Source organism: Plecotus auritus, assembly GCF_963455305.1.
Source record: "Plecotus auritus genome assembly, chromosome: X".
NCBI classification, from domain to species: Eukaryota; Metazoa; Chordata; class Mammalia; order Chiroptera; family Vespertilionidae; genus Plecotus; species Plecotus auritus.
In genome coordinates, this window is record NC_137784.1 from 955,387 (window position 1) to 979,696 (window position 24,310).

General features: G+C 54.7%; 1 protein-coding gene across 1 annotated transcript in view; it reads left to right on the forward strand.

The window, feature by feature from the left end:
- The window catches only part of XG (Xg glycoprotein (Xg blood group)), a 47,046-nt gene that overhangs the window by 14,608 nt on the left and 8,128 nt on the right, over positions 1-24,310 (forward strand). The window contains exons 2-10 of the mRNA XM_080652505.1: positions 7,459-7,500; positions 8,545-8,568; positions 11,336-11,398; positions 12,688-12,750; positions 15,503-15,565; positions 16,091-16,153; positions 19,100-19,147; positions 21,111-21,152; positions 22,890-22,925. Coding sequence (XP_080508631.1) covers positions 7,459-7,500; positions 8,545-8,568; positions 11,336-11,398; positions 12,688-12,750; positions 15,503-15,565; positions 16,091-16,153; positions 19,100-19,147; positions 21,111-21,152; positions 22,890-22,925 — 444 coding nt within the window. The remainder of the gene's footprint in view (positions 1-7,458; positions 7,501-8,544; positions 8,569-11,335; positions 11,399-12,687; positions 12,751-15,502; positions 15,566-16,090; positions 16,154-19,099; positions 19,148-21,110; positions 21,153-22,889; positions 22,926-24,310) is intronic.

Below are 24,310 nucleotides of genomic sequence, written 5' to 3' on the forward strand. Positions count from 1 at the left end.
GATAAATAGATAGATAGATAGATAAAATACATAAATAAATAAATGAAAGCAAATGGGAAACAGATGTCTGGTTTTATTTTAAAAAAAATAGATATTTGTGCCCTGACCGGTTTGGCTCAGTGGATAGAGCGTCGGCCTGCGGACGGAAGGGTCCTGGGTTCGATTCCCGGTCAAGGGCATATACCTTGGTTGCGGGCACATCCCCAGGTGGGGGCGTGCAGGAGGCAGCTGATGGATGTTTCTCTCTCCTCGATGTTTCTAACTCTCTCTCCCTCTCCTTCCTCTCTGTAAAAAATCAATAAAATAGGTTAAAAAATAATATATATTTGCATTTATTTCAGAGAGGGAGAGAGAGAGAGAGAGAAACATCCATGAGGAGAGAGAATCATGGATCGGCTGCCTCCTACACGCCCCCTGCCCTGGGGATCGAGCCCACAACCCGGGCCTGTGCCCTTGACCGGGAATCGAACCCGTGACCTCCTGGTTCCTAGGTGGACGCTCTAGCCACTGAGCCACACCAGGCCAGGGCCTTGCTCTGATCTTGTCTGTCTAACTCGCTCCCCCCGCCCACATGGCCAGAACCCTCGAGGCCACTTCCTCCGGAAACAGGACCTGTGGGTTTCATTAAACCGCAGAGCTGGCTAAGCAAAAAAATATATATATATATAAATTAATTTTAAAAAAAATGCAAATGAGAAACAGACTGTGAGTCAAGTCCTAGCCAGTGTCGCTCAGTCTCTCTCATCATGGATGTTTCTCTCTCTCTCTCTCTCTCTCTCTCTCTCTCTCCAGTGTGGGGCGTGCAGGAGGCAGCTGATCCATGATTCTCTCTCATCATGGATGTTTCTGTTTTTTTCTCTCCCTCTCTCCCTTTCTGTCTCTGAAATCAATTAAAATATATATATATATATATTTAAAAAGGGAGTATTGCCCAAGCTGGTGTGGCTCAGAGGATAGAGCGTCGGCCTGCAGACTGATGGGTCCCGGGTTCGATTCCCGGTCAAGGGCACAGGCCCGGGTTGTGGGCTCGATCCCCAGGAGGGGGGCGTGCAGGAGGCAGCCGATCCGTGATTCTCTCTCATCATGGATGTTTCTCTCTCTCTCTCTCTCTCTCTTCCTCTCTGAAGTCAATAAAGATATATATATATATATTTTTTTAAATTTTTTTTTGGAAAAAAAAAAAAAGATAGCATGTTTGCCCAGCTGGCGTGGCTCAGTGGTTGAGCATCGACCTAGGAACCAGGAGGTCACGGGTTCGATTCCCCTTCAAGGGCACCTGCCCGGGTTGTGGGCTCCATCCCGTCGGGGGTGTGCAGGAGGCAGCCGATCCATGATTCTGTCTCATCATTGATGTTTCTCTCTCTCTCTCTCTCTCTCTCACTCTCTCTCTCTCCTCTCTCGCCCTTCCTCTGTGAGATCAATAAAAAAAAAAAATATTTTTTTTAAAAAGCTAAAGAGCCAAAACCGGTGTGGCTCAGTGGATAGAGCGTCGGCCTGCGGACTCAAGGGTCCCGGGTTCGATTCCGGTCAAGGGCATGTCCCTTGGTTGCGGGCACATCCCCAGGTGGGGGCGTGCAGGAGGCAGCCGATCCATGATTCTGTCTCATCGATGTTTCTAACTCTCTATCCCTCTCCCTTCCTCTCTGTAAAATATCAATAAAATATATTAAAAAAAAAAAAAAAAAAAAGCTAAAGAGAAACAGACCTTCCAGCTCACTGCGGGTCCTTGGCTCCCAGTGGAAAATGTGTGTCAGGACAGTGTTGCCTCGTCATTCCCCTTCTCACCCCTGTGTATGGCGGAGCCCCAAGAATCACTGTGCGCGACTTGGGGGGATCCCCCTGACCCGGGGACCCCTGTCCCCAGGTGGGGGACTCTGCAAAGGTGTGGCTGCAAAGTGGGGGAGCCCACGGTGTGGGGAGGGGGCGCGGGGAGAGCCCACCGTGACCCTGCCTGCCTGCAGGAGTGAGTGGACACGGGTTTCATGCCCGCCAGGTGGTTGGGATCCACCCCTCCGGCGCCCCCCCGCGCGCGCGCGCGCGCTCCATGCACGTGAGTCACGCTCACATCACCCTCCCTGGGGCGTAACCCCTGACACCCCCACGAGGTGTCCCTTTAGCATCCCCAGCACCTCCGAGGCCAAGGGGGCAGCTAGACGGGGGACACGGAGGGTGATGCGCAAAGGCGAGAGGGGCGCATTCTGCAAACGAGGCCTGGATGTGAGGGGGTCTCAGGTCGCCAGGGACGCACGGACCTCCCTCTCCGGAAGTGGCCTGTGCGCTCTCTGGGGATAACGGGCCCCCACAGTGTGTTGTACGGACCTCCCTCTCCGGAAGTGGCCCTGCGTGTGCTCTGGGGATAACCTTCGGGGGGGGGGGGTGGGCCACGGTGTGTTGTACGGACCTCCCTCTCCGGAAGTGGCCTGTGCGCGCTCTGGGGATAACCCGCCCGGGGGGGCCCCCCCAGTGTGTTGCGCAAGGGCACTTCGGACAGGCCGGGGGGGGGGGGGGAGGGGTGGGGTGGGATGGGGGAGGTGGGATGGGGAGGGTGGGGGGGGACCCGCCACTCGGAGGCCTTGGAAGACCTGGGACCAGGAGTGGCCAGCACACAGCGCTCAGGAGGCGATTTGGCACCCGTTTATGCGCCTCTTGGAAGCGATTGCAATTGCGCCCTGGCTCCTTCTAATTTCGCCTGGCAAGCACCTCCGAGGTCAAGGGGACACCTGGACGCGGGACAAGGAGGGCGATGCGCAAAGGCGAGAGGGGCGCATTCTGCAAACGAGGCCTGGATGTGAGGGGACCTCAGGTCGCCAGGGACGCACGGACCGCCCTCTCCGGAAGTGGCCTGTGCGCGCACTCTGGGGATAACCCGCCGGGGGTCTCCCAGCCTGTTGCGCAAGGGCACTTCGGACCGGCCGGGGGTGGGGTGGGATGGGGTGGGTGGCGTGGGATAGGGTGGGGGGGAACCCCCCAGACGGACGCCTTGGAAGACCTGGGACCAGGAGTGGCCAGCACACAGCGCTCAGGAGGCGATTTGGCACCTGTTTATGCGCCTCTTTGGAGCGATTGCCATTGCGCCCTGGCCCCTCCTGATTTCGCCTCTGCAAACTAGGCCTGGATGTGAGGGGGTCTCAGGTCGCCAGGGACGCACGGACCTCCCTCTCCGGAAGTGGCCTTGCGTGTGCGCTCTGGGGATAACGGGGCCCCCCACAGTGTGTTGTACGGACCTCCCTCTCCGGAAGTGGCCTGTGCGCGCTCTGGGGATAACCCGCCCGGGGGCCCCCACAGTGTGTTGCGCAAGGGCACTTCGGACAGGCGGGGGGGGTGGGGGGTGGGATGGGGGAGGTGGGATGGGATGGGGTGGGGGGGGACCCGCCACACGGAGGCCGGGGGGGACCCGCCACACGGAGGCCTTGGAAGACCTGGGACCAGGAGCGGCCAGCACACAGCGCTCAGGAGGCGATTTAGCACTGGTTTATGCGCCTCTTTGAAGTCATTGCAATTGCACCCTGGCCCCTCCTGATTTCGCCTGGCAAGCACCTCCGAGGTCAAGGGGGCAGCTGGACGCGGGACAAGGAGGGCGATGCGCAAAGGCGAGCGGGGCGCATTCTGCAAACGAGGCCTGGATGTGAGGGGACCTCAGGTCGCCAGGGACTCACGGACCTCCCTCTCCGGAAGTGGCCTGTGCGCGCGCTCTGGGGATAACCCGCCGGGGGTCTTCCAGCCTGTTGCGCAAGGGCACTTCGGACCGGCCGGGGGTGGGGTGGGATGGGGTGGGTGGCGTGGGATAGGGTGGGGGGGAACCCCCCAGACGGACGCCTTGGAAGACCTGGGACCAGGAGTGGCCAGCACACAGCGCTCAGGAGGCTGTATGGCACCGGTTTATGCGCCTCTTTGGAGCGATTGCCATTGCGCCCTGGCCCCTCCTGATTTCGCCCCTGCAAACTAGGCCTGGATGTGAGGGGGTCTCAGGTCGCCAGGGACGCACGGACCTCCCTCTCCGGAAGTGGCCTGTGCGCGCTTGCTCTGGGGATAACCCGCCCGGGGTCTCCCAGCCTGTTGCGCAAGGGCATTTTGGAGAGGCCCGGGGAGGAGGGAGGGAGAGGCAACACGCAGGCCTTGGAGGATCTGGGACCAGCTTGGGGCCAGCCCAGGGCCCTTAGGGGATAATTAGGGACCAGGTTATGCGCCTCTTTGGAGCGATTGCCATGGCGCCCTGGCCCCTCCTGATTTCGCCTCGCAAGCACCTCCGAGGTCAGGGGGGCAGCTGGACGGGGGACAAGATGGGCGGTTTGCAAAGCCTGGATATGAGGGGATCCCACGTCGCCCTGAATGCACGCACCTCCTTTTCTGGAGGCGGCGCCACCCGCGCGCGCTTGAGCAGCCGGGAAAACACACCCAGGGCCTCCCACCCTGTTGCGCAAGGGCATTTTTTTGGACAGGCAGCGGGGCGGACAGGCCACGTGGAGGGAGGCCTTGGAGGACCTGAGCGCAGGTCGGGGCCGGCCCAGGGCCCTTGGGAGGTAATTGAGCACCAGTTTATCCAGCTCGTTGGGGGGGCGGGGGGGGGGCGGGGGGGGGGCTGGTAAGGGCTCGCGCGCGCGCGCAGGGATCTGACCCTGTGAGCTGGACGGAGGGGCAGCCGCACCCCAGCAGGGCCCAGGCATCCATAGTGGACAAGGGAGCAGGGAGAGACCAGGGAGGGCGCCCCCCCCCCCCCGCCCCCCCAAATCCCCCATAGGAGGAACAGACCCTGCAAAGCAGAGAGGCCTCTGGGGGGACCCCCAAGTGAGAAACAAGTCTTTGCGCCTGGCCGGTGTGGCTCAGGGGTTGAGCGTCGACCTAGGAACCTGGAGGTCACGGGTTCGATTCCCGGTCAAGGGCACATCCCCGGGTCTCGGCTGGATCCCCAGTAGGGGGCGTGGAAGAGGCAGCTGATCCATGATGCTCTCTCATCATGGATGTCTCTCTCTCTCTCTCTCTCTCTCTCTCTCTCTCTCTCTCTCTCTCTCCTGCTCTGAAATCAATAAAAATCTATTTTAAAAACAATAAAACAAACAAAAAAACAACCCACACAAATATTGATCTCTTATTCCCGACCATCTGGGGACAGGGGTTAAAAGGGCTTAGTTGCTGTGTAGGAGTTCGGTATTCTACAGACGACCCTCTCTTCCCTCAAAAGGGTTAGGATTCTTCTCGCCCTGACCCACGTGGCTCAGGGGTTAAGCATCGACCTAGGAACGAGGAGGTCACGGGTTCGATTCCCGGTCAAGGGCACATGCCCAGGTTGCGGGTTCGATCCCCAGTAGGGGGCGTGCAGGAGGCGGCCGATCCATGATTCTCTCTCCTCATGGATGTTTCTCTCTCTCTCTCTCTCTCTCTCTCTCTCTCTCTCTCTCTCTCTTTCTCTCCCTCCTTCTCTGAAATCAATAAAAATCTATTTTAAAAACAATAAAACAAACAAAAAAACAACCCACACAAATATTGATCTTTTATTCCCGACCATCTGGGGACAGGGGTTAAAAGGGCTTAGTTGCTGTGTAGGAGTTCGGTATTCTACAGATGACCCTCTCTTCTCGCCCTGACCCACGTGGCTCAGGGGTTGAGCGTTGACCTAGGAACCAGGAGGTCACGGGTTCGATTCCCGGTCAAGGGCACATGCCCGGGTTGCGGGTCCGATCCCCAGTAGGGGGCGTGGAGGAGGCAGCTGATCCATGATTCTCTCTCATCGTTGATGTGTTTCTTTCTCTCTCTCTCTCTCTCTCTCTCTCTCTCTCTCTCTCTCTCTTTCTCCCCCTCCTTCTCTGAAATCAATAAAAATCTATTTTAAAAACAATAAAACAAACAAACAAAACAACCCACACAAATATTGATCTTTTATTCCCGACCATCTGGGGACAGGGGTTAAAAGGGCTTAGCTGCTGTGTAGGAGTTCGGTATTCTACAGACGACCCTCTCTTCCCTCAAAAGGGTTAGGATTCTTCTCGCCCTGACCCACGTGGCTCAGGGGTTGAGCGTGGACCTAGGAACCAGGAGGTCACGGGTTCGATTTCCGGTCCAGGGCACATGCCCGGGTTGCGGGTTCGATCCCCAGTAGGGGGCGTGCAGGAGGCGGCCGATCCATGATTCTCTCTCCTCATGGATGTTTCTCTCTCTCTCTCTCTCTCTCTCTCTCTCTCTCTTTCTCTCTCTCCTGCTCTGAAATCAATAAAAATCTATTTTAAAAACAATAAAACAAACAAAAAAACAACCCACACAAATATTGATCTCTTATTCCCGACCATCTGGGGACAGGGGTTAAAAGGGCTTAGTTGCTGTGTAGGAGTTCGGTATTCTACAGACGACCCTCTCTTCTCGCCCTGACCCACGTGGCTCAGGGGTTGAGCATGGACCTAGGAACCAGGAGGTCACGGGTTCGATTTCCGGTCCAGGGCACATGCCCGGGTTGCGGGTTCGATCCCCAGTAGGGGGCGTGCAGGAGGCGGCCGATCCATGATTCTCTCTCCTCATGGATGTTTCTCTCTCTCTCTCTCTCTCTCTCTCTCTCTCTCTCTCTCTCTCTTTCTCTCCCTCCTTCTCTGAAATCAATAAAAATCTATTTTAAAAACAATAAAACAAACAAACAAAAAAAAACCCACACAAATATTGATCTTTTATTCCCGACCATCTGGGGACAGGAGTTAAAAGGGCTTAGTTGCTGTGTAGGAGTTTGGTATTCTACAGACGACCCTCTCTTCTCGCCCTGACCCACGTGGCTCAGGGGTTGAGCATCCACCTAGGAACCAGGAGGTCACGGGTTCGATTCCCGGTCAAGGGCACAGGCCCGGGTTGCGGGTTCGATCCCCAGTAGAGGAGGCAGCCGGTCCATGATTCTTATTCCTCATGGATGTTTCTGTCTCTCTCTCTCTCTCTCTCTCTCCCTCTCCCTTCCTCTCTGAAATCCATACAAAATATATTTAAAAAAAAACTTTACATCATCATCTTTGCTAAGACAAACTGTGCGGTGAGCGGACACCAGACTTTTGAAGAAGATAAGGTATTGGTTTGACCTACCCATTGGACCTGCAGGGTCAGGAGACTTCGGTTTTTTTGTTAGTTAGTTTAATTTATTTTATTTACTGATTTCAGAGAGAGGAAGGGAGAGGGAGAGAGAGAGCGAGAAACATCCATGAGGAGAGAGAATCATGGATCGGCTGCCTCCTGCACGCCCCCTACTGGGGATGGAGCCTGCAACCAGGGCCTGTGCCCTTGACCAGGAATCGAACCCGGGACCTCCTGGTTTATAGGTCAATGCTGAACCTCTGAGCCACAGCGGCTGGGCAGGGTCGGGGGGTGGGGGGAGTGGGGAGGGTTGCCCTTTGCTGGGGTGGGGAATCTGGGGGTTCTGGATGGGGAATCAGGGACCATGGCTATTGCATTTTGGGGTGACTGACGCCCTGTATGTTCCCCCCCCCCCCACAGGACAAGGTGACTTTGATTTGGCCGATGCTCTCGATGACCCAGGTAGGTGCTCAGATTCTGCCAGGGGTGGGGGGGGGCGGAGTGGGGGGAGGGTTAAGGGGGGGGCTTGTTGCCCACAAGATTGGAGACCCCCTGGGGAACATGACTTGGTCCAGGGCCTCTTCGATGGGGGGCCCTCACTCAGCCTCAGGGCTCCGTCCGTCGGAGCTGCTCAAGGCTGTATCCCGGGTTCTCGCTGCCTTTTTTAATGGAAAATTTCCGTCTTTTAAATGTTAGATTTATTATATTATTATTATTATTATTATTATTATTATTATTATAAGATGACATTTTTAAAAAATATTTTTTTATTGACTTCAGAGAGGAAGGGAGAGGAGAGAGAGAAACATCTATGATGAGAGAGAATCATGGATCGGCTGCCTCCTGCACGCCCCCCACTGGGGATCGAGCCCACAACCTAGGCATGTGCCCTTGACCGGGAATCGAACCCGGAACCCTTCCGTCCACAGGCTGATGCTCTATCCATTGAGCCAAACTGGCCAGGGCTGAATTTTTTCCTTTTTTTAAAAAGAGATAATGGAAGGGAGCCCTCACCGGGGTGGCTCAGTGGATAGAGCGTCGGCCTGCGGACGGAAGGGTCCCGGGTTCGATTCCGGTCAAGGGCATGGACCTTGGTGGCGGGCACATCCCCAGGTGGAGGTGTGCAGGAGGCAGCTGATGGATGTTTCTCTCTCATCATCGATGTTTCTGACTCTCTCTCCCTCTCCCTTCCTCTCTGTAAAAAATCAATAAAATATATTTTAAAAGAAGAGAGAGAGATAATGGAAGGGAGAGAGGAAGAGAGAGAGAGAGAGAGAGAGAGAGAGAGAGAGAGAGAGAGAGAGAGAGAAACATCCATGAGGAGAGAGAATCATGGATCGGCTGCCTCCTGCACGCCCCCGACTGGGGATCGAACCCGCAACCCCAGGCTTGTGCCCTTGACCGGGAATCGAACCCAGGACCTCCCGTGTCCCATCATCCTTTTGAAAAAGCGATTCGCGCTTCTGTCCTCGATGCCGACCGAGTGTTTTCTCTCTTTCTTTGCAGATCCGACGAAGAAGCCGAACGCAGGTGAGTGGACACCTGGCTGGGCGTCCCTGAGGCTGTGCCCTGAGCTGAGGTGCTGGGAGGCATGTGTGGGAGGCTGTGTACGGGGCCCTGGTGTGTGTGCTATCGGTTGGAGCGTCTGCCCCCTGGTGGTCAGTGTGTGTCATAGCGACTGGTCGACTGTCTGCCCCCTGGTGGTCAGTGCACGTCATAGCGAGTGGTTGAGCAACATTAGCATATCATTAGCATACTAGAGGCCCGGTGCACGAAATTCGTGCATGGGGGTGTGTGTGTGTCCCTCAGCCCAGCCTGCACCCTCTCCAATCTGGGACATCCCTCTCACCATCCAGGACTGCTGGCTCCCAATCGCTCACCTGCCTGCCTGATTGCCCCCTAACCACTCCCCTGCCAGCCTGATTGATGCCTAACTGCTCCCCTGCTGGCCTGTTTGCCCCTAACTGCCCTCCCCTGCAGGCCCGGTCACCCCTAACTGCCCTCCCCTGCAGGCCCGGTCACCCCCAGCTGCCCCTCCCCTGCAGGCCCGGTCACCCCTAACTGCCCTCCCCTGCAGGCCTGGTCCCCCCCAGCTGCCCTCCCCTGCAGGCCTGGTCCCCCCCAGCTGCCCTCCCCTGCAGGCCTGGTCCCCCCCAGCTGCCCTCCCCTGCAGGCCTGGTCCCTCTGCAGCTGCCCTCCCCTGCAGGCCTGGTCCCCCCCAGCTGCCCTCCCCTGCAGGCCTGGTCCCCCCCAGCTGCCCTCCCCTGCAGGCCTGGTCCCCCCCAGCTGCCCTCCCCTGCAGGCCTGGTCACCCCAGCTGCCCTCCCCTGCAGGCCTGCTTCTCACCAGCTGCCCTCCCCTGCAGGCCTGGTCCCCCCGCAGCTGCCCTCCCCTGCAGGCCTGGTCACCCCTAACTGCCCTCCCCTGCAGGCCTGGTCACCCCTAACTGCCCTCCCCTGCAGGCCTGGTCACCCCTAACTGCCCTCCCCTGCAGGCCTGGTCACCCCTAACTGCCCTTCCCTGCAGGCCTGCTTCTCACCAGCTGCCCTCCCCTGCAGGCCTGGTCACCCCTAACTGCCCTCCCCTGCAGGCCTGGTCACCCCTAACTGCCCTTCCCTGCAGGCCTGCTTCTCACCAGCTGCCCTCCCCTGCAGGCCTGGTCACCCCTAACTGCCCTCCCCTGCAGGCCTGGTCACCCCTAACTGCCCTCCCCTGCAGGCCTGGTCACCCCTAACTGCCCTCCCCTGCAGGCCTGGTCACCCCTAACTGCCCTTCCCTGCAGGCCTGCTTCTCACCAGCTGCCCTCCCCTGCAGGCCTGTTCTCCCCCCAACTGCCCTCCCCTGCAGGCCTGGTCCCTCCCAACTGCCCTCCCCTGCAGGCCTGGTCCCGCCCCCCCCAGCTGCCTTCCCCTGCCAGTGTGGTCCCCCCAGCTGCTCTCCCCTGCAGGCCTGGTGCCCCCCCAGCTGCCCTTCCCTGCAGGCCATCTTGTGTGTTGAAATGATGGTCAATTTGCATATTACCTCTTTATTGTGTAAGATTACACTTTGATTGGTTGAATGGCCGACCCGGACGACCGGACACTTAGCATATTAGGCTTTTATTACATAGAATTGTGTGTGTGTGTGTGTGTGTGTGTGTGTGTGTGTGTGTGTGTGAAAAAGACGTGAGTGAGTGATGGCCAGGTATCAGATGTGGCAAGCAAAGCTCACTCATTGGGGACATGTAATTGGAAATCAAGGGAAAGGTCACCGATTTCTTCCTGGGGGTGGGGCGGGGTGGGGGGACAGGTAACCCACCGTAGTATCCACACTCCTGTTCCTGGCTGCGTACTATTCCACTACATGGACAACAACAGGTAGACACGGAGGGGCCAGATGATGATGATCTCTGAACGCATAATAATCTGGCCACTCTGTGTGTGTGTATATATATATATATATATATATATATATATATAAATATAATTAGAGGCCCGGTGCATGAATTCGTGCATGGTTGGGGTCCGGCCAGCCTGGCCAGGGGGAGCGGACATGGGCGGTTGGCCGGCCTGCCTGCTGGTCGAACTCCTGGTCGAGAGGACCATGTGCCTATTCGCCTTTTATTCTATAGGATAGACACGGAGTGGCCCGATGATGATGCGTTCGGAGATCATCCTCATCGGGCCGCTCTGTGTATTTCACCAAAGATCCGGAAACGCAGGAAATCCGGCAAAAATACGTATGGATGTGTGCATCGCAGTGACAAGAGCGAAAAACGAGGGAACCATCCCAGTGTCCATCCGATGGATTCAGAGGACGGGGGTCCATCCGCACCGTGGAATATTACGCAGCCATGAACAGGAGTGACGCTCTGACGGGTTACCATGTGCATGATCCTTGAGGACATCATGCTCCGTGACCGAAGGCAGACACACAGAGAGACCAATACTGGGGAATTCCACTGATAATAAATGTCCAGAATAGGCATTTCCTGCCAGGACATTTTATTTTATTTTTTAAAGATTTTTTTATTGATGTCAGAGAGCAAGGGGGAGAGAGAGAGAGAGAAATATCCATGAGGAGAGAGCATCATGGACCGGCTGCCTCCTGCACACCCCCCCACTGGGGATCGAACCGGCAACCCACACATGTGCTCTTGACTGGGAATCGAACCCGTGACCTCCTGGTTCAAAGGTTGATGCTCAACCCCTGAGCCACGCCGGCCGGGGGTCAGTGATGTTGTGGTTTCACGGCTGCTTCTGACGAAAGGAGACATTTTCTTTCCTCTTCTAAAGACACGGTGTCTTTTTCTCTGCAGACGTCTACCCAAAGCCGAAACCCCCATACCCCCCGCAGCCCGGAAGTCATGATAACAGTGGAAGTAAGAATCCTCATTCCTTCCTTTCTTTTTCTTCTCTTTTTTTAAGAAATATATGTTGACTAGAGGCCCGGTGCGTGAATTCGTGCACCGGTGGGGTCCCTCGGCCTGGCCTGCGGGATCGGCCGAAACCGGCTCTCCGACATCCCCCGAGGGGTCCCGGATGGCGAGAGGGTGCAGGCCAGGCTGAGGGACCCCACTGGTGCAGGATCGGGGCCGGGGAGGGACGCGGGAGGTTGGCCAGCGGGGGAGGGACCGCGGGAGGGCTCCAGGGCATGTCCGGCCCGTCTCGCTCAGTCCTGATCAGCCAGACCACAGCAGCAAGCTAACCTACTGGTCGGAGCGTCTGCCCCCTGGTGGTCAGTGCACGTCATAGCGACTGGTTGACTGTCTGCCCCTTGGTGGTCAGTGCACGTCATAGCGACCGGTCGACTCTCTGCCCCCTGGTGGTCAGTGCACGTCATAGCGACCGGTCGACTCTCTGCCCCCTGGTGGTCAGTGCACGTCATAGCGACCGGTCGATTCTCTGCCCCCTGGTGGTCAGTGCACGTCATAGCGACCGGTCGACTGTCTGCCCCCTGGTGGTCAGTGCACGTCATAGCGACCGGTCGACTCTCTGCCCCCTGGTGGTCAGTGCACGTCATAGCGACCGGTCGACTCTCTGCCCCCGGTGGTCAGTGCACGTCATAGCGACCGGTCGACTCTCTGCCCCCGGTGGTCAGTGCACGTCATAGCGACCGGTCGACTCTCTGCCCCCGGTGGTCAGTGCACGTCATAGCGACTGGTCGACTCTCTGCCCCCTGGTGGTCAGTGCACGTCATAGCGACTGGTCGACTCTCTGCCCCCTGGTGGTCAGTGCACGTCATAGCGACCTGTCGACTGTCTGCCCCCTGGTGGTCAGTGCACGTCATAGCGACTGGTCGACTCTCTGCCCCCTGGTGGTCAGTGCACGTCATAGCGACCGGTCGACTGTCTGCCCCCTGGTGGTCGGCGCACGTCATAGCGAGCGGTTGAGCGGCCTTCGCATATCATTAGCATATGACGCTTTGATTGGTTGAACGGACGGACAGACACTTAGCATATCAGGCTTTTGTTATATAGGATTGATTTCAGAGAGGAAGGGAGAGAGAGCGAGAAACTTCCATGATGAGCGAGGATCATGCATCGGCCGCCTCCTGCACGCCCCCTGCTGGGGATCCAGCCCGCAACCCGTGCATCTGGATTTTGTGTGATGGGTTCGAAGTGGGAGGGTGTCCCCAGCTTCCTCAATTCACCTCGGCGTTTCCCCACAGACATCTACCCACGGCCGAAGCCGCCCCCCCCTCGCCCACAGCCTGGCTACCCCGATGACGGAGGTAAGAACGGTGACTATGGGGGCTCATTCCATTTTTGTTGCTGCTGCTGTTCCTTCTCCCCCGAGGATATGTTCCTGTTGGTTTTTAGGGAGAGAGAGAGGGAGAGACAGAGAGAAACATCGATGTGAGAGGGACACATGGAGGGGTTGCCTCCTGCACGCGCCCCGACCCGGCCCTGGGCTGGGGATGGAGCCTGCAACCCGGGTACATGCCCTTGACGGGAATCGAACCCGGGACCCTTCGGTCCACAGGCCGACGCTCTATCCACTGAGCCAAGCTGGCTAGAGCTGTCTATCTATCTATATATTTTTTAAAAAAATTTTACATGCAAAAGACATTAATATTTCAAGAAAAACAATTTTAAATATAATAATGTTATATGCAACGAACACTAATATTTCAAGAAAAAACGGTTTTAAATATAATAATCTTATATGCAATGAACATTAATATTTCAAGAAAAAACGGTTTTAAATATAATAATCTTATTGCAATGAACATTAATATCTCAAGCCCCATGCATTCTTTTTTTTTAAAATATATATTTTATTGATTTTTTTTACGGAGAGGAAGGGAGAGGGAGAGTTAGAAACATCGATGAGAGAGAAACATCCATCAGCTGCCTCCTGCACACCTCCCACTGGGGATGTGCCTGCAACCAAGGTACATGCCCTTGACCGGGAATCGAACCCGGGACTCTTCAGTCCCCAGGCTGACGCTCCATCCAGTGAGCCAAACCGGCCAGGGCCCCATGGATTCTTTATGAAAAGAAGGAGGAGGAGGAGGAGGAGGAGAAGGAGGAGAAGGAGGAGGAGGAGGAGGAGGAGGAGGAGGAGGAGGAGGAGGAGGAGGAGGAGGAGGAGGAGGAGGGGGAGGGGAGGAGGAGAGGAAGGGGTGGTGACATTGGCTTTTAGGTCGATACATTTTACAGCAATTCAACAACCCTAAAAAAGCAAACACCTCACCAGGCAAAAGAAGTGGGCAGCCGTCTACGAGGGCTTCCGGAAGCTTCCGGAATGTATCGGAAGGTTCTAGAAGCTTCCTACAAGCCCCTGGTGGAGTTTTGCTGGCTACAAATTCATCTCGCCCAGTAGGGGTCACTAAGAGCAAGGAGGCTGCAGCTCCCTCATTAAAAAGCAACACCAGCCGGAACCGGTTTGGCTCAGTGGATAGAGCGTCGGCCTGCGGACTGAAGGGTCCCGGGTTCGATTCCGGTCAAGGGCATGTACCTTGGTTGCGGGCACATCCCCAGTGGGGGGTGTGCAGGAGGCAGCTGATCGATGTATCTCTCTCATCGATGTTTCTAGCTATCTATCATCTCCCTTTCCTCTCTGTAAAAAATCAATAAAAATATACAAAAAAAAAAAAAAAAAAAAAAGCAACACCAAACACTTAACAGGATTCATTCAGAAAAAAAAAAAATATATATATATATATATATATATGCGCTTGGGTGGTAATTAAAAAAATAATAATCAGTAAAAATAAAAAGATATAACTAAAATGAATAGATTTTTTTTTTTTTAATTAGGAATTCATTGCCCGGCCGTGGTGGCTCAGGGGTTGAGCATCGTCAAATGGATCAAGAGGTCCCGGGTTCGATTCCCGGTCAAGGGCACAGGCCCGGGTTGTGGGCTCGATCCCCAGTGTGGGGCGTGCAGGAGGCAGCTGATCCATGATTCTATCTCATCATGGATGTTTCTCTCTCTCTCTCTCTCTCTCCTCTCTCTCTCTCGGAAATCAATAAACATTTTCAAAAGGAAAAGATTTCACCCTGTAAAACATGAGATGCTCTCATGCTAATACTGATCCTTACTCTGGTCAGCTGTCAATCGGCATTTGCGATAACCCTGAACCTCAGAAGGTGAACAGGTGAGCACCTGAGGCATTAATGTCACAGATCCGTGAGCTTCATTGTCTTTTTTAAAAAATATATATATATTTTTATTGATTTCAGAGAGGAAGAGAGAGAGAGAAACATCCATGAGAAGAGAGAATCATGGATCGGCTGCCTCCTGCACGCCCCCTCCTGGGGATCGAGCCCAAAACCCGGGCCTGTGCCCTTGACCGGGAATCGAACCCGGGACCCTACGGTCTGCAGGTCAATGCTCTATCCACTGAGCCACACCGGTCAGACATAAATATCTGATTTTAAAATATATATATATTTTATTGATTTTTTTACAGACAGGAAGGGAGAGGGAGAGAGAGTTAGAAACATCCATGAGAGAGACACATCCATCAGCTGCCTCCTGCACACCTCCCACTGGGGATGTGCCCGCCACCAAGGTACATGCCCTTGACCGGAATCGAACCCGGGACCCTGCAGTCCGCAGGCCGACGCTCTGTCCACTGAGCCACACCGGTGAGGGCTGATTTTTTTTAAATATATATATTTTTTTATTTCAGAGAAGGGAGAGAGAGAGAGAGAGAGAAACATCCATGAGGATAGAGAATCACTGATCAGCTGCCTCCTGCCCGCCCCCTCCTGGGGATCTAAAACCTGGGCATGTGCCCTTGACCGGGAATCGAACCCGGGACCCCGCAGTCCACAGGCCGACGCTCTACCCACTGAGCCACACGGGCCAGGGCATAAATATGTGATTTTTAAAAGGGGGTGTTATGAGCAGCCACTACGAATAATACCCTATAATGTTGTTCTGTCCTTCGGCCTTATAGATTGCATGATCCGTTCGAGGTGGGAGGGTGTCCCCAGCTTCCCTCAATTCACCTTGGCGTTTCCCCCCCACAGACATCTACCCACGGCCGAAGCCGCCCCCTCCTCGCCCACAGCCTGGCTACCCGGACGGTGGAGGTAAGAACGGTGACTATTGGGGCTCATTCCATTTTTTGGTGCTCTTTTTTTTAAAATATATATATTTTATTGATTTTTTTTACAGAGAGGAAGGGAGAGGGAGAGAGAGTCAGAAACATCGATGATGAGAGAGAAACATCCATCAGCTGCCTCCTGCACGCCCCCCACCTAGGGATGTGCCCGCCACCAAGGTCCATGCCCTTGACCGGAATCGAACCCGGGACCCTTCAGTCCACAGGCTGATGCTCTGATCTGTTGAGCCACACTGGCTAGGGGTCATTTCATGTCATTTATTTTTTTTTAATTTTTTAAAAATGTATTTTTAATTCATTTCAGAGAGGAAGGGAGAGGGAGAGATAGAAACATCCATGAGGAGAGAGAATCATGGACCAGCTGCCTCCTGCACGCCCCCCACTGGGGATCGAGCCTGCCACCCGGGCCTGTGCCCTTGACCGGGCATCGAACCCGTGACCTCCTGGTTCCTAGGTCGACGCTCAGTCACTGAGCCATGCTTTCGCCCCACAGGTTACATCAGTGATGGGGACGACGGCCGATACCCGCCCAGGCCCAAGCCCCGGCCCCCGGCAGGTGTGTGTGCACGTCTCTGTCCAACGGGGAGGGTGTCTGGAGCTCCAAGGCCCAGCCTGGGGCACCGCCGGCCCCTGTGGGAGACCCAGGGGTGGGCTCTCCCCGTCCTACCTGCCCCTTGGGGTGCGGGCTCTCCACCTGCAGGTTTGGGACGTGGCCCAAGGGGTGGACAGAGGTGGAGATTTCGTTGAAATGGTGTCGTCTCTCTTTCTCTCTCACTTTTTGAAAAATAGGTTTTTATGATCAGCCCCAACTGTCCCCCCGCTGCTGGCCTGCTCACCCCTAACTGCCTCTGCCTCAGCCCCGCCACCATGGCTTTGTCCGGAAGGACGTCCGGAAGGTCTCCCGGTCTAATTAGCATATTACCCTTTTATTAGGATAGACTCGGAGAGGAAGGGAGAGGGAGAGAGAGAGAAACATCCATGAGGAGAGAGAATCATGGACCGGCTGCCTCCTGCACGCCCCCGACTGGGGATGGAGCCCACAACATAGGCATGTGCCCTTGACCGGGAATCGAACCCTGACCTCCTGGTTCATAGGTCGACGCTCAACGACTGAGCCTCGCCAGCCGGGTATGCACACCAGTCTTTAGGTGGTAGTAGCAGGTCTGTATGTGTGTGTGTATATATCTATATCTATATCTCTATATCTCTATCTATCAATATAGGTATATAGATATTGATCTATAGATACTGATATATAGATATAGGTATAGAGATATAGGTATAGGTATATAGATATATAGATATAGATATAGGTATAGAAATATAGATATAGATGTAGACATAGACATAGATATAGATATAGATATAGATAAAGGTATAGGTATAGATATAGGTATAGGTATATAGATATAGATATATAGATATACATATAGATATTGATATAGATATAGATATACATATATGTATAGGTATAGAGATATAGATATAGATATAGATGTAGATATAGATATAGATATATAGATATAGATATATGTATAGGTATAGAGATATAGATGTAGATGATATAGATATAGATATAGATATAGATATAGGTATAGAGATAAAGATGTAGATGTAGATGTAGATATAGATATAGATATAGATATGTGTATAGGTATAGAGTTGTAGATATAGATGTAGATATAGATATAGATATATAGAGATAGATATAGATACAGAGATATAGATATATACATACACACAGGGTGTCCCAAAATATGTATATAGACTTTAACAGCTGATAGCTCAATGTTGAAAATGAAATGTATTTTAATAATCACTGCCTTTATTGACAATTATTAAAAATGTGTGTATACATCTCTTGGGACACCATATCTGTATCTAGGTATAGATAGGTATAGATATAGGTATAGATATAGATATAGATATAGATGTAGATGTAGATGTAGATGTAGATATAGATATAGATGTAGATATAGATATAGATTTAGATATAAATGTAGATATAGATATAGATGTAGATATAGATTTAGATATAAATGTAGATATAGATATAGATGTAGATATAGATATAAATTTAGATATAAATGTAGATATAGATATAAATGTAGCTATAGATATAGATGTAGATATAGATATAGATTTAGATATAGATATAGATATAGATGTAGATATAGATTTAGATATAAATGTAGATATAGATATAGATGTAGATATAGATATAGATTTAGATATAAATGTAGATATAGATATATGTATCGGTATAGAGATATAGATATAGATGTAGTGACCAGACGACTGAACGACTGGTCGACCAGTCGCTATGACACGCACCGACCACCAGGGGGCAGACACTCAATGCAGGAGCTGCCCCCTAGTGGTCAGTGCACTCCTACAGCCAACGTCCTGTGGCCGGCCAACCTCCCATGGTCCCCTCCCCCCAGCCGGCCACCCCCCCCTCCCATCAGCCTCAATCACCAGCCAGGCTGAGGGACCCTACCCGTGAATGAATTCGTGCACTGGGCCTCTAGTATATATATACACATACATACATACATACTAGAGACCCGGTGCGCAAAATTCGTGCACGAGGGGGGTGTCCCTCAGCCCGGACTGAACCCTCCCCAATCTGGGACCCCTCGGGGGATGTCCAACCGCCGGTTTAGGCCCGATCCCACAGGGCCTAAACCGGCGGTCGGACATCCCTCTCACAATCCGGGACCCCTGGCTCCTAACCGCTCACCTGCCTGCCTGCTGATCGCCCCTAACCACTCTGCCTGCCGGCCTGATTGCCCCCAACTCCCCCCACCTCCCAGTCTGATCGCCCCTAACTGTCCCCCTGCTGGCCTGATCTCCCCCAACTGACCCCCCCGGCCAGCCTGCTTGCCCCAACTGCCCCCCCCATTGGCCTGATCACCCCCAACTGTCCCCCCGCTGCTGGCCTGCTCACCCCTAACTGCCTCTGCCTCAGCCCCGCCACCATGGCTTTGTCCGGAAGGACGTCCGGAAGGACGTCCGGAAGGTCTCCCGGTCTAATTAGCATATTACCCTTTTATTAGGATAGATTCCTAGGGTCTGACACACTCCATTATGTCCATCTGGGCAACCTTCAGATATGTGCACAGGCTACTTCCCTCCCCCCCCCATTAATTTTTAGAGAGAGGGAGAGAGAGAGAGAGAGAGAGAAACATTGATGTGAGAGAGACACATCGATTGGTCGCCTCCTGCACAGGCCCCGACCGGGACCTGTGATTGAACCTCCAACCTGGGTCCGGGCCCTTGACTGGGAATGGAGCCTGAGACCGGGAACTCAGGACAGGGGGTGACACCCTTGAAGGTCCCCCAGCAGCCCCTGGCCCCCGTAGGGGGCATCTCTTTGGGGGTGACTCTTGGGTGTGTCTCTGCGCCTTCATCCATGGCCCAGCTAACGCCTGCTGGGACCCCCCCTCCCCCCGCTGTGCAGGTAAACCGGTCCTTACCTCCCCCTTCTTCTCTCCTGCAGGTGGAGGTGGTTACGACTCCAGTCATGACGGCTACGGGAGCTCTCACGGTACCCCCAACGCTGAGGGCCCCCCAGAGGGCGGTGGGCGGTGAAATTGGGGGACTACATCCATCCGTCGCTCCCGGTTGGCTTCCCACAATCCCTTGTGTCTGGGGTCTGGGGTGTTGGTACTGTCTCTGTATACACGGAGCGGCCAGATGAGGATGATCTCTGAACGCACCGTCATCTGGCCACTCGGTGTCCGTCCTATAGAATAAAAGGCTAATATGCAAATGGTCCCCTCGACCGGGAGTTCGACCAGCAGGCAGGCCGGCCAACCGCCCATGTCCCCTCCCCCTGGACAGGCTGGCCGGACCCCACCCATGCACGAATTCATGCACCGGGCCTCTACTCTATCTATTTATCTATCTATCTATCTATCTATCTATCTATCTATCTATCTATCTATCCACACACACACTGAGTGGCCAGATTATGATGATCTCTGAACACATAATCATCTGGCCACTCGGTGTCGATCCTATAGAATAAAAGGCGAATATGCAGATGGTCCCCTCGACCGGGAGTTCGACCAGCAGGCAGGCCGGCCAACCGCCCATGTCCCCTCCCCCTGGCCAGGCTGGCCAGACCCCACCCATGCACGAATTCATGCACCGGGCCTCTAATCTATCTATCTATCATCTATCTATCTATCTATCTATCACCTATCTATCTATCTATCTATCATCTATCATCTATCATTTAATCTATCTATCTATCTATCTATCTATCTATCTATCATCTATCTATCTATCTATCCATACACACACACACACACACACACACACACACACACACTGAGTGAGTGGCCAGATTATTATGCGTTCAGAGATCATCATCATCTGGCCACTCCGTGTGTATATTTTTTTAAATTCAACAAAAGGAGTGACCTTTCGCATCGAGCACTTTTTTTTTTTTAACAAATCTCTGATCATTCTTTACACGTCGCTCTGCAGACCTAACGTAATGTGTCAAGATCTCTCTTCGTTGGCTTTTTATAAAATATGTAACTATAGGTCTCTATTGATTTCAGAGAGGAAGAGAGAGAGAGAGAGAGAGAGACATCCACGAGGAGAGAGAATCATGGACCGCCTGCCTCCCGCACGCCCCCTCCTGGTTGGGGATGGAGCCTGCATCCCGGGCACGTGCCCTCGACCGGGAATCGAACCCGTGACCTCCTGGTTCCTAGGCGGACGCTCAACCCCTGAGCCACACCGGCCAGAATCTCCTGGTTTTCATTGTCCCTGATGACGATGCCTATTTTAGACGCATTTTTGTGTTTTTTTTTTCCCCTCGCGACTGTTCTTTTTTTTTTTTTAATTTTATTTTTTATTGTTTAAAGCCGTGGTCGGCACACTCCTTCGTCCGCAGAGCCAGATATCCACCGGACGACGATGAAAATGTCTTTGGAGAGCCACATTTTTTAAACTTAAACTTCTTCGAACGCCACTTCTTCCACATGGCCTCGCCCGGGCCGCGGTATTCTGTGGGAGAGCCGCACTCCAGGGGCCCAAGAGCCGCCTGTGGCTCGCGAGCCGCGGTTTGCCGACCACTGGCTTAAAGTATTACCTATCGTCGTGCATATATATCTCCTATTTTTTTTCCCCATTGACCTGCCCCCAGCCTCCCCTCCCCCCGGTCACGTGCCCTCATCCCACCCCCCTCACCCCTCCCTCCCCGACTCATGACTGTTCTGAGAGCAAATTTGCATGGGGCTGAGGCAGGCCCCACCCTTTGGGGGCGGGGCCACGCGCCTCCGTCCCCACGGGGTCTCCTGGGCGTGAGCGGAAGGGCTGGAGGGTGACTGTGTCTTCCATGGGTTGCCTTGCTCGCCTTTCTGCAGTATTTTCCTTTCCGGGGTGTGTGGGGGGGTGTCCTGGCTGCCTCGTGGGTGCTGCCTCTTGGGGTGGCCCGGCCACCTCCTGGGTCTGGGTCTGGGCCTGGGATCTCAGGGGTCCTTTCTGTCCTGCAGGTGGAGGGCGCAATAGACCCGGCTCGAATGGATATAATTATGGTAAAAAAAAAAAAAAAAAAAGAAAAAGAAAAAAAAAGGCATGGTTTCTGCAAAAGCATGAGGGGCGCAAAGCTTGGAGAACTGACACCCGCCTGGGTGCTGGGGGGAGGTGGGGGGTGGGGGGTGGGGGGACGCTTCGACTGCGCCTCTTGCATGGACACTGACTCCCCATCCTGATCCCCGCTTTGCACGCGATGTCCGTGTTGCTTTTGTAAAAAACATGTTTGTCTCCATGTCACAGAAGAAGGGACAGGGAGAGAGAGAAACATCTATGAGGAGAGAGGATCATGGATCGGCTGCCTCCTGCACGCCCCCTACTGGGGATGGAGCCTGTAACCCGGGCCTGTTCCTTTGACCGGGAATCGAACCCTGACCTCCTGGTTCCTAGGTCGATGCTCAACCACGGAGCCACACGGCCCGGGCGAGGCCTTAGTTGCTTAAAGGATGGAGGCCTGCTTCGCGCTGTTATTGTGTGTGAGTGCATGCATCTGTGTGGCCCTGTGCATGATGTAGATATGCACACGCATGTGCATGTGTGCTTATGGCTGTGTATGCATGTGCTGGTGGCTGTATGTACATGTGTATGTCTGTGTATTGTGTACACATGTGTGTGAGTGTTGATGTGCATGCCTGTGCACATGTGTTTAATGCACGTGTGCACAGACATACAGATTTTGCACGGTCACACATACATGTATGAGCACATATGTGCACACACATGCATGTTTTGTGCAAGTGCATCCATGTGCGTCCATGTGGCTTTTGTAAGTTCACACATACACATGTGAGCATAGATTTGTATATGTGTGCATGTGTGTGCATGCATGCACATCCATGTGGCATTTGTAAGCTCACACATGCACGCAGGGATGTGTGTGTTCTCATGTGCTACACATGCAGGAGGTTTGCAAGTGTGCACCTGTGTGTATGTGTTTGCACATGTACACCTGGGTGCCTGCATACGTGCCTACACATGTGTGCATGCATGTGCATAGGCGTGCATGTGGGGGGGTGCTTGTGTGTGTTGCACATCTTTGCTCATGAGTGCGTATTCCCTTGACCCCCGACATGCACGCTGCGTCTCGGGGTCCCTTCCTGCCCCATTCCAGTCCCCAATGTGAGATCTCGTATCCGCCTCCGGCATCCCTCACGCTGACTGTCCGTCCCCTCCCCGACGGGCCGGTGAGCTTCTGAGAGTCCATCAGCCGTGGGCAAACGACGGCCCGCGGGCCGGATCCGGCTGTTCGATCCAGTTCTCTTGCTCTCCCCTCCGCTCCTTTACTTTGAATTTATATCAGTTCACACAAACACTCCATCCATGCTTTGGTTCCGGCCCTCCGGTCCCGTTTAAGAACCCATGGTGGCCCTCGAGTCAAAAAGTTTGCCCACCCCTGGATGCAGGGGTCCTCAGACTTTTTAAACAGGGGGCCAGTTCCCCGTCCCTCAGACCGTTGGAGGGCCGGACTATCGTTTAAAAAAAAAAAGATGAACAAATTCCTATGCGCACGGCGGGCCCGGGACGCGTCGGCTGCTAAGCAGGACGGGCAGCGGCCCCCGGCGGGCCGGATCCATGTCCTCGGCGGGCCGCCTGTGGCCCGCGGGCCGTCGTTTGAGGAGGGCGCCTTGTCTAGAGTGTTGTCTGCTTGCGTCCCCAGCGTCTCAGCGGAGCTGGCCACTGGGGGGGCAGCGAGGAGCCCCTTCCGCTACACACGTGACCCTCTGTTCTTCCCGTTACAGGTGGAGGCGGTTACAACACGTACGGCACCCGGCACGGTAATATATGGGTGCAGCCCACCCTCCTCTTTGTATTTGTAACGCTAGAGGCCCGGTGCACGAAGTTCAGGCACTCAGGGGGGTCCCTCAGCCCGGCCTGCACCCTCCCGCAGTCCGGGAGCCCCCGGGGGATGTCCGACTGCCGGGGGGAGGTGGGAGAGGCCCCCAGCACCCCCGTTTGGCTCGCCGGGCGTGAGCCCCAGGGGGCAGCTCCTGCATTGAACGTCTGCCCCCTGGTGGTCAGTATGTGTCATCGGCTGTCAGGCCGAATGTGAGAGGGTGCAGGCCAGGCCGAGGGGCCCCTCTGGTGCACGATCGGGGCTGGGGAGGGACGTGGGAGGTTGGCCAGCCATGAAGGGACCACGGGAGGGCTCCAGGGCGTGTCCAGCCAGACTCGTTCAGTCCTGATCGGCCGGACCCCAGCAGCAAGCTAACCTACCGGTCAGAGTGCCTGCCCCCTGGTGGTCGGTGCACGTCAGAGCGACCAGTCGACTGTCTGCCCCCTGGTGGTCAGTGCACGTCATAGCGACCTGTCGACTCTCTGCCCCCTGGTGGTCAGTGCACATCATAGCGACTGGTCGACTATCTGCCCCCTGGTGGTCAGTGCACATCATAGCGACTGGTCGACTCTCTGCCCCCTGGTGGTCAGTGCACGTCATAGCGAGTGGTCGACTCTCTGCCCCCTGGTGGTCAGTGCACATCATAGCGACTGGTCGACTCTCTGGCCCCTGGTGGTCAGTGCACGACATAGCGACCGGTCGACTGTCTGCCCCCTGGTGGTCAGTGCACGTCATAGCGACCTGTCGACTGCCCCCTGGTGGTCAGTGCACGTCATAGCGACCGGTCAACTCTCTGCCCCCTGGTGGTCAGTGCACGACATAGCGACCGGTCGACTGTCTGCCCCCTGGTGGTCAGTGCACGTCATAGCGACCGGTCGACTGTCTGCCCCCTGGTGGTCAGTGCACGTCATAGCGAGCGGTCGACTCTCTGCCCCCTGGTGGTCAGTGCACGTCATAGCGACTGGTCGACTGTCTGCCCCCTGGTGGTCAGTGCACGTCATAGCGACTGGTCGACTGTCTGCCCCCTGGTGGTCAGTGCACGTCATAGCGACTGGTCGACTGTCTGCCCCCTGGTGGTCAGTGCACGTCATAGCGACTGGTCGACTGTCTGCCCCCTGGTGGTCAGTGCACGTCGTAGCGACCGGTCGACTGTCTGCCCCCTGGTGGTCAGTGCACGTCATAGCGACCTGTCGACTCTCTGCCCCCTGGTGGTCAGTGCACGTCGTAGCGACCTGTCGACTGTCTGCCCCCTGGTGGTCAGTGCACGTCATAGCGACTGGTCGACTCTCTGCCCCCTGGTGGTCAGTGCACCTCATAGCAACTGGT